General features: G+C 41.8%; 1 protein-coding gene across 1 annotated transcript in view; it reads left to right on the top strand.

Annotated features, from left to right (window-relative positions):
- Positions 1-16,742, top strand: part of znf385c (zinc finger protein 385C) — a 159,737-nt gene that overhangs the window by 51,812 nt on the left and 91,183 nt on the right. Inside the window, exon 2 of the mRNA XM_034088464.2 lies at positions 4,892-5,215. Within this exon, the coding sequence (XP_033944355.1) occupies positions 4,894-5,215 (322 nt within the window). The 5' untranslated portion in view covers positions 4,892-4,893. The remainder of the gene's footprint in view (positions 1-4,891; positions 5,216-16,742) is intronic.

Consider the following 16,742-nt stretch of genomic DNA (forward strand, 5'->3'; position numbering starts at 1 on the left):
AATCAGAAATCCTTTATTCGTCCCGCAGCAGGAGCATTCGCAGTGTAATAAAGGTACAGTGCACATAAAGGCAAAACGAGTAGATTTACAAATGTAATAAAGAGGTAAACATGTTAATAAAAAATAAACAAGTAGTACACAACCATGAATAAAAGTATTTAGTAACTAAGATAAAATGATTGAAGGATAACAGAATGTCCTTTCCCACAGTCATATATTACATACAACCCTCACTCACTACCTTTCCCTTTTTCTCTAAGCAGTTTATATCCTCTAAAGCAGTATGTCTGTCTACAGAATATGTTTGTTTTGGCTGCTGTGATTCGTGTTGGCTTCATTGGATTATCTTTTTTATCAGGCTTTATTTTTTATTTCGGAAGCATGCTGAGTAGAGCACACATGTATTCAAATGTCCTGATTATATATGCATGTTTGCAGGCGTACTCACTCCTTGTTTACAGAATTTGAGGGCCAGTTTTGTTTGAAACTGCTCCTTTAACTGTCCACAAGCATGTATGCATGCATGAGTGTAGCTGTATCTTGCTGACAGTTTGTTTTGAATGTGTGAGAGTAGCTGTGTCCCATCGACTTGCACCCTCGCTGTCGGCGTCCCCCTCTCATCAGTGTGATTTAGGAGCTGCTAACATGCCTCTGGGGTTTGCACTGGTCCACCTTGAGGCCAGTTTTGTCCTGAACCAGGAAGTGCCGACGCCTCCATGCCAACTGTGTCCACAGTGGATGGGTGGGGGTGACCGTCGGGGTGGGTCGTTGGTTAAAGCTGGTTTGAGCCTGGGAAAGTGTGCTAGTATTTCAGGATAAGTGAGCAGCAGACACAAGATCATAAATAGAGTTTTTATTGCGGGGCAGCTATGCTGGTTGAGCCTGGGTCTTTCAGCGAGATCAGAGCAGTGATTGATGGTTCCCATATGTCGGGGGGGGGGGGGTGTGCGATAAAGGCGGAGAGGCACATCAGGCAGCGGAAACAGCAGACATGGCAACGCTGGCAGACCCCTCGCTCACACTTCCACCCCAGGGTTACCCCCTGACAATCTCCTGTCCTGTGTCAGCCTACAAGTGTGTGTGTGTGTGTGTGTGTGTGTGTGTGTGTGTGTGTGTGTGTGTGTGTGTGTGTGTGTGTGTGTGTGTGTGTGTGTGTGTGTGTGTGTGTGTGTGTGTGTGTGTGTGTGTGTGTGTGTGTGTGTGTGTGTGTGTGTGCAGACACAGTGGGGGCTCCTGTCTCACACAGCTTCTATCTGGAGCCGAGACCTTTAAAGTCTCCGCAGGCTATTCGTCTCTAACACAAACTCACTTGCGCACAGGTGAGATTTGTAAAACCCCTTTGGATCCGGGTGATTCAAAGCCACTGTACACAAAGGTATCCTGTCCCGTTCACTCTGCAGGTACCGGGCACTTCAGAGTGAAGGGCAGGACACTCAGGGTTGGTTTAGAGAAACGGCCCCAGACAGGCAGCCATTTGTTTTGCTGTACAAAATCTCAACAAAAAAACTAAACAAACTTTTTGAGTTAGATGAATATGGTTTGGTTTTTAATATATGTAATCTAAAGGAGTCTCTTGGGTTGTGGACCAACATGCTTTTTTCGGGTTGCCCTAATATATGAACACATTTGTACTGATTCAAACTGAAAAAGAGTTTTCTTGTTCTGCTCCGCTGGCCTTTTCATCTCAGATATTGCTGTTTGCTGTTTGTAAGGGTGGCCATTTTTTTTGATGATAAAGGGAACAGAGCATGCCAGATCAGCATCACTTAGTAATTATCATAATATTGTTTAAAGTATAAGGCTGCAGGGATGAAGGGAGAGGGTGAGAAATGTGAGTTGATAAAGGAGTGAGAAATATTTATATTTACATATTTTAGGTGGTGCTGCTGAGAGACATTTAAAATTCCAAAACGACATGTTATATACATTTTAGAATGGTGGTTTGTTGTCTTTTTTGTCCAACGTTAATAAATATAGATGTAAATGTAAATTCATTATGTAATTGTTTCGGTCCCGGAGAAAAAACACTTTTTGTATAGCCGTGATGACATGGCTCATTAAATATGTGTGACTAAATCAATATAGTCCCAAAAATCGTATTAAGTTATAATTTAACAATCGGAAGCTTTTAAGCTTTTTTTCTTAACATATATATTTAGGTGGATGTGGATCAATCTCATTTAATTGTCAGTGACAAATAATCCACCAGGTGTGATCAGTCTCTGATTAAAATTCAGCTTAGTGCACACGAGTAGAAATGACCTTGAGTCCTGCCCACTGCAGAGTAGATTTGGCAACAAAAAGCTGTAATATGATATAACCAAAACTGTATAATATTTAGCAGAACCCATCCCTCATAGGGAGCTAATTGGAAAGTTAAGTTATTCAGGACCGCTTCAACAAGTTTAAGATCATAAATTACTCAAACTAAACTAAATCAACCCAAAATAACACCAAAAATGAGACAACTCAATCCTGAGTAAAAAAGATATGTTCACCTACCAATACATTGGAAATATGAAATCGCTTTGTTTCTGTAGCTCTATAACAATGTGGGTTTCACCTTGCAGATGTTTGAAATGATTCTCTCAGGTTAATATTATGCAAACCTGAAACACAGATAACAAAAATCCCTTTTAGCTGCCAAAGCTTACGTTATGTTTTTTCTGTGAGAAAATGTTGTCATATCTGTGCCCGGCTGGTCTCTATGGTAACGACCATCATTATGCCATTTCTGAAGAAGGCTAAACTGCATCAAAAAGATGGCTAACATGAGGTTAAGACGCACTTCTTGGGCCATGGTCCTGCTTTTTGTCTTCAGCAACTCGGGAGATCTTTGTGATCATATTATGGTCTGTTATATACAGTATGAGTGTGCAATGAAGGACTGCCTCTCAGTACAAGGTGACAGAGGACAGAGGGATGTAATATGCTCTGTATGTTAAGTTCTGCAGGTCTTCACTTGAAGTTTTGTTTTTACAACCATGCTAGTTTTGGACGGCTAGCTGAGTTGTTTGGCAAGAGTGTGAGGAGGTTGCGTGGTTAAGGACCACAGACATTTTTTTCATTCAGTGCCAGAAAGCAGCATTGCTCAAAGCTTTTGAGAAAACATCTGATGGAGCCTCTTGAGTGCTCCCAGATTGGCAACTTGAATAGCAGCTTTCATGGAGGCGGCTTGCACTAATGTGTTTTGAAGCAAGTGTGTGTGTGTGTGTGTGTGTGTGTGTGTGTGTGTGTGTGTGTGTGTGTGTGTGTGTGTGTGTGTGTGTGTGTGTGTGTGTGTGTGTGTGTGTGTGTGTGTGTGTGTGTGTGTGTGTGTGTGTGTGTGTGTGTGCGCGCGCCTGCCTGCATGGATGCATGTGTGTATATGTGTGTTAGTGTGTTTTGCAACGCTTGTATGTATGTATGCATCATAGACTTTTTGGCTGTTTACATAAATAACTCGAAGCAGAGGCAGAAAGCCAGCAGCAGAAACACACAGCTGGGCATATTTCGTGGACTTTTTCCAATGGTGATGTCTCAATTCTTCACAGAGATATCTGTAGACCTACCTTTTTATTTATTTATAGAGACAGTACTGTAGCTGCATATGAAACAAACAGCTCTTCTCTCTGACTGTGTATCCCGGGAGGGCTTTTTCTCTGACCAAAGAGTCCTCCATGGAAAAGCTGAGGGGTTTAAGCGGCTGTTTTCACAGAAAATGTCTTTTTCGACTGTCCTACTTTCCTGTTTACCCCCACTCCATGTATCCAGGTTATGACAAGTTATAGTGCTTGAACTAATGCTTATTTCCAATATGGATATGCACATTATTGTAGGTTAATTGATTCATGTGTAGAGAGATGTCCATCCCAGTCAGTCCATAATGCAAGAATATTCCAATTAAATATTCATATTTGAAAAACTGAAAATAGCATTAACGATGTAAGATCAATGTATTTAATGAGATAGTTGATTTTTGAGGTTATCATAATAGTTGGAGATTTTTTTCTGTGTGCTTTTACAAACACAGTCAAAGAAAGCCGTGTTTGAGCTTAAGCTCCCACACACTTGTATATTTAATGCAGTTACTGTTCTGTCTGTAATTCCAGCATACTAATCTGAACCCTAATGTCGGCAGACAGAATCAAAGCTGTTTCATAAACCCCTAGACTCCCAGTTGATTTCCTGTTTCTGATCTGATTCAGGCACCGCTTGGCTGAGATCCTCACAGAACAGCTACTGCTGCAGGATTTTGGCCCGCAGGGGTCCACAGACAGCATGCAGTCATCAGAAGTAAAGCAGCCTGAAAGAGGGGCCTCACTGGTCCTTAGAGAGCCACACTGCAGAACTCTGTCTCCCCCAAGTGGTGCGCCGCTGCAGCCTAGGACCACCACCGCCTGGACTTCCCACTACATTGTGATCATGTCCATTTAATGCCCACTCCCTTTTGCTTCCTGATGTCTTCACGAGCATGTGTATACGGTGCATGTGTCACTTTGTTCTGTTGGTGCTGACAAGTGCGACTTAAAGTCTATGAGACACGAACAAGGTCAGATTCCACACGCTCCTCTGCAAAGCTTTGGGAATCGGGGGTATTTTTGCTCGTGTGTCCTCTGCAGCTCAGGTTTGAACAGGCTGGCTTTGTACGCTGTGTGAGCCAGGTCATGCCAGACTGGGGAAAATGATACCTCCATCCACAGCAGTCTGAACACACTCGCTCTGTTCCATGCTGTGTTGAACATGCTAACAACGGGGCGATTCAGAAAGGGAGGTAGCCTCAGATATGTGAACTCTATGGTCATGAAGGGGTCTGACACCTGAGCAGTAAAGTGAACCTCTACATAATATTCTCCTCTTCACTATGTTGCCCATGCTTTTGTATTCATCCCGTCCTCCTCTTCTATCACAGGTATGAAACGTCCGTACAGCCCATCACTTCTGCCGAACCCCGAGCTGGACAGGAGGGTGTTAGCCCTCGGGCTGGGGGTGCAGATGGATGGCGAGCCTTGCTGCGACACTGAGGATGAAGTACAAGGCGAGGTGTCACCAGGGGGCGCTCTGCCTTCTGCACTCTGCAGAGCCAAAAGGGAGAGGAAGCAGCGGAGCTATACATTGTGTGAGGTCTGCAACATCCAACTCAACTCTGCCGCACAGGCCCTGATCCACTACAACGGCAAATCCCACCAGAAGAGGCTAAAGCAGATCAGCAACGGAAAGATGCCAAGTAGCACAGGTAGGCTATGCTCCACTGACCACCATGTTTGTTTATTGCTGCAAAATCTGATGTAAATGCAGAACATTGGATAAAGTCCTGTGCCTCTGGATCTTGTTACCCATGTCTAGCACAATACAGCCATGCACATTACCAGCATCCCACACAGTGTCCTCAGCACCCTCTCACCAGCCTCTGCCAATCCCCCTACGTGTATCCAATAGAAGTTCAACAAATGCAATTCTATTTGCTAAAATGTCTTCAGACAGAGCCGTGGGCTGAGGACACACACACACATCCACAAACACACATATACACAACTGGAGCAGTGCTGAGTGAAGTCAGCAAGTGAGACGCTAATTAAGTGCTGGTTGTGTTTGATGGTTGTGTTCCTGGGAGTGATGCGGCTGCAGTTAAGTTAAGCGTTTTGTCATTCTAGTCACAGTCTGATTAGGACTCGGGCGCTTTGCTCTTTCTCCAGCCTTGCCAACAGGAGGACATAAACCCACAATGCTCACACAATTATGCAGACGGGCAATAAGCTCACACTCCACTTTCGAAAATTAAAACACAGGTATACATTTGTAAACCTTGTTCAAGCTTCATTTGCCAGATGAGTAGATTTTTTGTAGCGACAGGTCGACTGTAAACGGAGGTCGCAGTTGTTCTCTGAGCTGGAAATCGTCTATCCCATGGTCCACATACTGTATGTCCTCCAGTAATGCACACTGCCAACAGAGTATTGTTGAGGATTTGCAAATACGAGTTCATTTATGTTCATTTATGTGTGTCTTTCCTCTGCACTCCTGAAAGAGCGTGGCAGTATAACACGTGCACCATCTGAATATGGCATACAAACATGATAGAGAATCCTTCAAAGCAAACTAATTCATCTTATGCTAGCAAAGCGATACATGTATATGGCTTATAAATATGCAAAATTATAAAGATATTGCAGATATTTCTTAGGCAGAAAAGGACTGATGCCCAAGGAAGTAGACTTGTTCAAAGCTTACATTTTCAAGACAGCTGCAAAAATATATATGACACGGTATTACTATCTAAATTATTTATTTCTGTTAGGGCTGTGATTTAAAATAAAGTGTCAATGCGATGCATGTATAATGAAATGTATCCTTTTAAAAACAATGGATAACTGTTTGGGATAACTGTGCAGGTGAAGCAATACCTTTTGATTACCTTGATGTATGGAGTGTACTGTGTTGTATTCAGAATTGGTTTGTTAGCGTGTTTTAATCTTTATAATTAACAGTTGTCATAGTAATTTTATGCTATTGAATTACATCACAGGAGCCACACCTCTCTTACTTAAGTAACATTAATCCGTGAATGCGATGTTGCTGGTTGCTGGTGGTTGGTAGAATAATTTAAATAAAGAAATTAATAAAGAAAATACAATAAGTAAGAACAATTTAATTAATTGCGCATAAACTCACACTGCTAACAAACTCTACATCTACTCAGTTATCTAACGTTAAGAGGCCATCATCTCCTGTAGCCTGTGTTCCCGTAAATGCTCTACCTTTTTGGGTTTGTCATAGACATGTTTTTCTGCATTAGTTTGAAATATTGATTTACTTCTATGCAGCACCTAAGGAATTTGTTAGGCAGCAGTTATGACAGTCGATCAACTCACTCATTTAGTCTAGCTTCATCTGACAACCGACGCACAAAAAACATGTCAGCGACAATTCACGGCTCTATTGTTGCCGACAGCTACTGATCACAAAGGAGAGGAGTGTGTCATCAACAGCTATTGTCAGAAGTATGAATGTGGAGTTTGGTTGCTCAAAATAAAAAGAGGAGAAAAAATGACATTTTAATCGATTTATCAATGTGGGCAGCAAAACCTTCAGAGATGAGTTCGGAAAATGCGAGCATGGACAGAAAAGTTTCGAACCGGAAACTGAGTTTTCAGTTCCATCTCGTCACAGCCTGAGATCAGCACATACTGTAGGAAATGTGCTTATTCTGAGATGAAGATTGTGTTTATACGCAAAATGCTTAGATTTTACTTTTTGGTGAGAATTTATTCACCGTTAAAACACCCACGCATCGTATTTATTTTGTATATTGCTTAGGGACCATAGTAGGGAACATGTGCACACACACACACACACACACACACACACACACACACACACACACACACACACACACACACCACCACACACACACACACACACACACACACACACACACACACACACACACACACACACACACACACACACACACACACACACACACACACAATCCAGGGCCCTGGCTCTGTTGTTTCTAATCGGCCCTTATCAGCGTCTGTTTGCCCGACTCAGCATGCTGGGTGTGCAGCGGAGGCAGCGGTGAGACGGAGCTGTCAGGCTGGATGTTTGCCCGAGCGAAGCAGAGATTGTACCGATTTCATTCAGTAACTCCTTAATTTCCGACTCCATCTTTTTCCATTCTTTTTTGTTTAACAAACAAAGGTCTTTAAACTGACCACTTAAACTCAAAGCAAGAACTTTTACAGTTCTGCAACTTTTTTAAATTAACACAATCTTTTAAAAATGGCTTCACATTGAAGGTAAAATGTAGGATACTGTGTTTAGTTTGTGTCTCCGTCTTTGGGGTTCCTGTTTGGATGACACACTGATCAGTTACTTCATCTCACAGATTAGTGCGGACACACGTCAGCTTGCTGTCGGCTGTGCTCTAGCTCCAGATATTAAAGCAAAGTGTTTATTATGTGTCCTTCACCACCACTATAGCTCCTTGAGCTGCTTACTGTACTGTAGGTGCAGCAGAGCCGCTAGCACGGAGTACATTTAGTCGATTATTTTTAATCCCAGAAACGCAAGGCCACGTGTCGTCAACATTCTCAGTACACTGCTGGAGGTGATGCATATATAAAAGTACATGTTTATGTGTTGCGTTGTGTGTGTGGCGCAGGGCAGGCTGAACTGTTGTGGTGTGCAGATTCTCTCTGACATGCAGTCACAATCACACAGCCTTATCTCGGCTCACCTTCTGCTGACTTCCTCCGGCAGCCAGCCCTGATGTCCTCGGGGTGTGTGTGTGTGTGTGTGTGTGTGTGTGTGTGTGTGTGTGTGTGTGTGTGTGTGTGTGTGTGTGTGTGTACAAATGTGTGTGTGCACAAATGTCTGCATCCTGCATGTCTGGATCAGATATTTTTAGAATTCCTAAATGTTGCAGAGACAGTCACTTGCACTGTGGAGACATAATATGTGCTTCAGTGCGTCTGTGTTTATATCAGGCATCTGTGTGTGAGGTACGGATCTTTATTTGTTTAAAATATTATCATGCCTTTTCTTTTAAATCAATGAGTGCATGTGTATGTAACTCCAAGCAAATCCTCTCCACGTTGGCGTGCGTTTTCTTTCCTCTCTGCTTCACCGAGCTGACAGTGGGTTCAGGCTCTTTTTCCTCCTTCCCTCCTACCTCCCCTGCTTCCTCTGTTTCCTTTCTCTCTCTCTTATTATGCCATGGATGCTGGACATGTGGCGGAACCGGTCCCAGTGAAGGATGAATGAAACACTGATTAAGTGATTTCCCATGGTTATCTTGGAGAGTCATATGTTAAGAAGCTTGCTAACAGATCAGGATGGAGAGAATAAGTCTGAATAGTTCTTTGGGTGACATGTTTGAGTGAAGATGTCTTGGTGACAGTTAGTTCAGGTGTAAGTTTATACCCTTTAAAATCTTAATGTTTCATAACGAGCAATATCAAAAATGTGCCAATGATTTATTCATGTTAAAACAACATATGTTGCGTTCAGTTTAAAGTGTGCCCAAGAAAGATGTAATCAAACACATTCTGTGGCAAATTGATTTCCCGAAGATAAAGAAATAACAAACAAATCACAAGACTTTTGTTGTTGTCATGGTTCTTCTGTGGCTTCTAATGCTGGCTATATTTCATCCTGTCCAAAAAGAAAAACAATCACAATGCTGGCAATAATTCAATGCCAAACACATTTTATTAACCAAAACTGGTGGTGAATCGATATTTTACAGATTCATTTACTGATTAAAAAAAATCTCTCAACTCAAGTGCTCTGAAACTTTGTAAGCCTTTTTTTAATCTGTTCTGTTTTTCTATTCTTTTGGAAAAACATATACCCAGGTGAACAAGATGACTCATAGTTTGAGTCTTACTCACAAAATGTCTTTAAGTAAAAAAATAGGAAACCGAGGTCCACACTTGTTTTCTGCTCTCGTTCTTTTCTCATTATGTTTCTAGGAATGTTTTGCATAAAATGGTGGCCATCACGGCACAATCCATGTCAGGGCATCATATGTGTGATGTGAAGCTGCAGTTCATCCTAACATGTGCATAGAGACATGCGAGGCTAGATCTGTAAAGTTAGGTTGGTGTTGAATGTATTAGTGCAAGTAGAGCTATAATCCAATATGTGATAAATGTTTCAATGCGAATGTATTGTGATACAATCATACATTGAGATATAGTGCTACACATGACATTATCTAAAATGATATCATTACAAGCACATAGTCATTTATACTTCTGATTTCAATTATTTTGAGGGAATAATTCTAATTTAATAAAATGTGAAGATTTTGCTTTAGTTTTTTCATCATATTTTGCATTACCACTCAGTTCAATGTGACAAATCAAACTCCAGAAAAGTCAAGCTTTTGTCTTAAGCTCTTTGAGCACCAGGAAAAGCGCTATATAAATGTAATATATTATTATTATTAATAATGTTAATACTCTGCGTGTATGCTAATATAGTCAGGCAAAAGTAAATTAATTAAATGAGAAAACACTTTTCAAGCCTATATAATTCACAAAAGACCATGACCATAAAAATGTACTATGTTTTTAAACGTATTGTTATCGAGATATGACATAACGTATATAACCTATATATCGTGATGAAAGATGTTCTCATATCGCCCAGCCCCAACTACAATCATGGATTTCATATTATTTAACATTTGAAACATTTAGTTGACACAAGCTGCTGAGCAGAAAGACACATTCAGTTACTAGCAGTCACATGTGATGGTTCATAGTGTGGAATCCCTCCACAAGATGAGGCCCCCTCCGCGAGCTGAGGCCCCACGCAGTCTGCGGGGGCAGCCCTGATTATTATTTTTTAACGCAAGCCGTCATCGATTCGCCACGGAGGAGTACACAGCCTCTGTAGTTGTAAAAAATAAAGTAAGAAATCATTCCAATGTGTAATATAGGACAGTGAAAGAAAAAACAGTTTAAAAGGGGAGTGATTATTAAAATATGCATAAATAAAAAGAAAGAATGCTAACTAGGTAACATAAGATAAGAATAAACAAGTTTAAATGACTTGTTATTGGTTGTGATCATATTCTAAAGATGTTTGGATTATTGAAAAGTATACAGCTCCCTTTCATCTGAGTGTTGAGAGCTGTATCCATAAATTCATGTTGTGCTCAAAGTGCACCAGATTGATGCATTTAACTTCAACATTTTAAAAAATATCTTCCCGGGGGTGCATGACCCCGGACCCCCCTAGAGGATGTTAGGTGCACCCCCAAATAAAGCAGGTTAAAATGATTAAATTGCATACATTTTCTTTTAGTATACACTGAAAACGGGTCCCACAGACCCAAACAGCACACAAAGGGTAAAGGTAAGCATATAATAACGTTAAAATGTGCTAAATATTGTAAGGGGCTGAGAGGCTGGGTAGTGGGAGGCACCTACATTCCCAACAGGTGGCTCCACCCTCTTCCAATTAGCAGTATGTGGAGACCTCACACCTGGTGCTAATTACTCCCTCAAGGGAGACAAAGCACACAGAGTCGCTCAGTTGTGTGTGGCACATGGAGGGAGCAGGAGGCTCCCAGTGTGAGGAAACGTTTTGGTAAGCTGGTAAGTCGGTTAGCGGCCCGGCTACGTTAGCCTTTGTTTAATGGAAGGTATTTTTGAGTTTGGAAGCAATAAAGCCTTTTTTTTGGATTTGAACACTGCCTCTTTTGTGATTGCTGCACTACCACTTTCCTCTTTGTCTGCCCAGTCCTGTTACAATATATACACTGCAAAAAACTAAAAAGAGGAGTAAAAGTAGCCCCTGACTTGTTTTATTTTTTGAAAGTAGCTCTCATCCTAAAGAAGGTTGGAGACCCTTTAAGCCATACGCATTATTCATTTTGGTCAAAGACATGAAGCCAATCCCACAAATCGAGAGACAATTAAAAGACACCTTGCCCCTGAAGGACGTGCCTTATGCATACACTCACAATGTTGCATTACATCCTCAAACATACACATGAGGCTAAACTGCTGCAGACATTCCTCCTTTTCAGAGGAGACGATCAAATGTTGATGGAAGGGTGTGGAGAGAGAAAAGGAAAGGAGAGAGTGGACGGCAGCCTGGCCTGATGTGACCCACAGAGGCCCCTGAGGATCGGTAAATCTAACAGCCTGACAACACTCTGCTTGCCTCTGTGTGGTTGTTTGTATTTTCTGTTGCGTTAATCTTGCTTAGCTTTGTGAGGAGGCATAACTCTGTCATGTGTGGACCTGTTTTCTGTGACACGAAGAAAGCGAGAGGAGGCGGGGATTGGGGGGGGGTCTGCAGTGGTTGTTTTTCATGGTCCTCCATCACTCAGTTTCCTTTGATATGTGCATTTTTGTTGTTGCGTGTGGGTGTGTGAGTGTACATTTGTGTAATGTGAGCCTCCTCCTCATGGCGAGTCTCTTCATCACGGTTCCTGTCTGACTCCCTCTCTCTGGCTCTGTTTTAATAAAGCGTGAGGAATTGGATTAAAGTCAAGGATGTTCTGCTTGAATGCAATTGCGCATCTGCGTTTTATGTTTGTGCTGCTTTGCCGTTTTCCCATTTATTTTGTTCCCCCGTTGGAGTAAAATGACTTCTCCCTCCCCACGCCTTTGGACATACATGTGCACACTTACTGCGTGTGATGTTTGTGAAGCAAGCAGCGTTATCTTGATCTCTGTTATCATCAAGTGTTGCCTGCCTCTAGTCCCTTTATTAATCCATTTATACTACTATGTAGCTGTTTGGTTGTTGGCGATGTCGAATTACTGAAAACGCTTCCCCTTTATGACATTCAGGCATACTTTTAATAAACATTGAAAAATAGTTAATGATCAAAACTATTATAATAACATATGCTTTAAATGTATAAATAATATTAAAGGTAAATACATATCACAATGATGACATGTACAGTATAGGAGGTTTCAGTGACCTATTTTATATTTGCATGAGTTAATCAATGACCTTTAATGATTTTAGTGATAAAAAAACGTCCTTTTCGTTGCAATTGTGTCAACCTTCCGTACTGCAATGTGGCTGTGGAGTCGTGCACTTTGTTCGAACCCCTCCGCCTCCATTCTCTCTGCTCGCTGTCCTTCTCTCTCTCCCTCCTCTCTGTATCGCCCCAGGGTGCTCCTTTCTGTGTGACGGCAGTTCAAAATCTGAGAAAAAAGGTCGGTGGGTGTACCGGGTCATCACACAGAGCCCAGTGGAGCGAGAAACATGAGGAGCGGCGTTTATAAGGCCACGGGGAGAGGGTCGCGTCCCTCAGAAATCATCCGATGTCTGTGTTTACCCGGGTTCTGACAGGTCGAGCGGCAATGTCTGCGGATAAGGCCAAACGAATCTCACTATGAGCCCTTATCTCGCCTGTCTGATACACAAACCCATATTGCATCAGCCGCCGCAGACATATCTGCTAAATGAATTGAACTGTTTGCCAGATTCCTAAATGTCAGAAAATATCAGTCAATTTCAACAGTATTTTGTCAATTCGGTCACCTAGCATGACTTTGTCTTTCTTTTTCTCTCCCGCTGTTGTCTTTGTTCCTTTTTAAATGTGTCATTTTTATTCCTTATGTACACACTGAGCATCAGTGTATATATATTGCACAGATATAGAAAAAACAACGGTACCATGTGACCTGATGAGCCTTTCTTTTTCTCTCACTCCACCTCTTTCTCTCTTGGCCAATTTCACCCTCTTCCCCCAGTGGCTCATTGTTAAAGGACCATGAAAGGCTTTCTTTCTGGGCAGAGACGAGTCCTTTTAACCCCCCCCCCCCATCTCGCCTGCACCTTAACCATCCTCTGAGCCCCATCATTACAGGCCTTTAGAAGAGCAAAATTACAGCAGAGTGACTTATTACCAGCTGCTTCCAGGGACAGGGATGGAGGTTACAGAGGGAGAAGGTAGGCAGGAATCAAGGTGAGATGGAGAGTGATGAAGCAGATGAGGAAGAGGAACAAGGAAGATTGAACCTCTGAAGGAAGGATCAGTGAGATGGAGAGAAGGGGTAGAGATGAGGAAAGAGATTGAGAGGCTGGCTTGAATAGAGAGAGTGGAGCAGGCTGAAACACTGTCATTTACCGAGCGAGGCCGAGCTGTCGGCTAATGGACAAATGATACATGGCCTCAGAAAGTTTGCTCTGCCTCACAGTCCCCATGTACCTCCCATCCTTCACATGCAGTGCTTCGCCAACAGACGCAATGCACTATGGGATTCAAGACCCAGCTCTCGAGAGGGGTCACAGAGTGTTTTGACCGTCAGCTTTGTGCATCCTTTTTTTTAGAACTTGATATGATCTCATTAGAGCCTTATCACACCAAATGAGATGAATCCGCAGCAAAGTAGTCTGACAGTGTGTGGACCTCCAGAGACCCTCACTGTGTCGTACACAAAACTGAAGCAGACAAGCTTTAGTAAACAGATGTAAACTAGGTGGAATGGGATGAGAAGGAAAGTGGGAGGAGGGGACGTTTGGTGCACTAACAAACATAAATAGACATCTCACTGGGGTATGTGAGAGTAGCACACACAAATAAAAACACACACACATCCTTGTGTCTTTGTTTCACACTGACATATTTTGCATAATGTTAATTTGCACTATACTCAAACTCAATCACATGATAACACATATTACATACGACGGTAAAGTCCACTAAGACAAACGATACTGGGCTGTAAAAATATACTTTGATATTATTCATGTGATAGGACACAAGGGATGCAGTGGGAAAGTCAACTTTAATAACTTATTGTCTGTCTGAATGAAATAATGTTGCCAGCAAATCATTGTTTTATTATTGTAATTGATATTTTGAACTGATAATTATGAGGATAGGCAGGATTTTTTTTAATGCATGGTTCAAACACTGGGGATACTTCAAAAAGCTAATGTGGGATGAGCAAGTTATTTAGCTGGAAAAAGGGAACACAGAGATATTAGCCTTTGCAGACCATTTACATGCACACAAACGTATCAAACTACAGGAAAGGCAAAACCCAAAAAAGGGCCCCTTTAACGTTCCTGTAAATAACAGATTTTGGTTTTAATCCTGACTGACCGAAGTCACTGCACAGGATGTGATGTTTCTCAGGACAGGATTGAAGATGACGCAGTTTGTAACGCAACATTTCTTGAACACCTGACTTTTGATTTTAGTTTCCGTTGTAGGTATGCCAGTTCTTAGAGGTTTTATGTTGAGCTGGGCTAAAAGAGACAACTACAGCTCCTGCTGACTCTCACACACAATCATGACAACACACACACACACACACACACACACACACACACACACACACACACACACACACACACACACACACACACACACACACACACACACACACACACACACACACACACACACACACACACACACACACACACACACACGCACACACGCACACTGCCATTTAGAGAGCAAGCGAGGCAACTCATGGACCATTTTCATTGTTATTCATATATTAATTTATACGGTCATGGCAGATGTGAAACAGGGCTGTAATATGCAGATGTGGGTTTGTTTCTCGATGGGAATTTTCCGGTCCACTGCCTCTAGCTGCCACTAATAATAAAGACAGGCATGGAAGGTGGAGGAGGAAAAGGAGGAGGGAGAGAGAGAGCGAGAGAAATGGGAGCTTGGAGTTGTCAAGATGCCTCCAGTCATACACCACCTCTAAAACACCTCAACTACTCCCTTTTCCCCACACACTCAGGCGCACACATGCAAGCACTGACCAGGTGTGATCTAGCTGTGAATAGGCTTGTCCTTGACATGAAGGTGAGCATGTAGAGTTGTCTTCTCTTTTGTTGACAAGACTCCTGAGCATCTGCAGGCTGTTGCTCCTCCGTCTTTAGATTGGCAGTAAAGGTGGATTTTAAACTGGCTATTATTAATGCAACAACACATTAAGTTACTTTAGGAAACGTGCGGCCCACAGTACACTGAAAGCTCAAGATGCTGCTTAATATAAGGCTTGACAAACTGCAGAGGAATACTTGTTGACCCTTGTCAACATCTGGCTTTACTTTCCAGCTGATAAGATAATGAATATCTCTGTTGTGCAGCTGCTAAAAAGCTAATGCATTTGCATGTGCTGCTTTATTGGAATGCAGTCTTGGTACAAGCAGTTAACAAACTGACTGTGTCACTGCCCGAGACATAAATAGCCAGGGACTGTTAGTCACCCTGTAGGCAATTGGCTGTGAGACATGTTGTTTTCTGTGTGTGCTGTTGTTGTGTGGCTCTGGGGTTGGTTCCTGCGGGAGGGTCATAGACGGGAAACATTGCTTGCCGGGGGAGTAATGATGTCAAAGACGAGATGCTAACAGGCTGCGAAGGATTCACTCTATTTTCTCTTCACTGCTGCATTTATTAGATATTAACCCCCTCCTGTCTCCGTGATTGAGTGGAGGGATGGCAGCTAGAAGAAAGAAAGGAGAAAGATGTCCCGGAAGAGTTCAAATAGAAACGGATCCTAATACAAAGCCAACCACACAGCGGTATTACTCAGATGTTGAGCTATAAAACGGGATATGTGACAGGCGAAAATAAACTTTGGATGCTCATTTGCAGTTACCTTCAGATAACACAAATTAAAAAAAGATGTATAACCACCATTGCAAATAAAATGCTGAATTATTTTTTGATTTGTTACTTTTTTTCAATGTTATACTCTCAGGATGAAAACAACAGTTTAAGTACAATATGGTGTTGTATCATACAAGTCATTTATGTACCCAAAATGCAGTAACTGACAATCACATATCATGTGCTTGAATGATGATGCATAAACATGCAAGAAGGAATGTAATGTTGCAGCTGCTTGTTATATTAATCTGCAAAGTATTAACTTAAGCTCTCAGATGAGTGCAGTGGTGGACAGTAACTAAGAAACTGTCAAGTACAATACTTAACTATAATTTTTGGGTTGCTTTGGCTAAAGGTAGCTTAGCTTAAACTTCTACCCCTATACATGTATGAAATGGAGTACGTGTACTTTAGGATACTCGTGTGCTTTTACTTTCATAAAGTAAACCTTTGAATAAAGACATTTGTTGTAAAATTTGAGTTATTCTATACTGTGATTTTATACGTTTAGTGCAGTCAAATATAATGATTATATAATGTGAAATAATGTTTCCCTCTGAACATTTTTGTGTCAGTATACCCTGCCAGAAAATGTTAAAAGTCTAGAAAGTTCCTCAGAATTGCACTTCATTAGCGT

The sequence above is a fragment of the Pseudochaenichthys georgianus genome, chromosome 8 (genome assembly GCF_902827115.2).
Source record: "Pseudochaenichthys georgianus chromosome 8, fPseGeo1.2, whole genome shotgun sequence".
In the NCBI taxonomy this organism is placed as follows: domain Eukaryota; kingdom Metazoa; phylum Chordata; class Actinopteri; order Perciformes; family Channichthyidae; genus Pseudochaenichthys; species Pseudochaenichthys georgianus.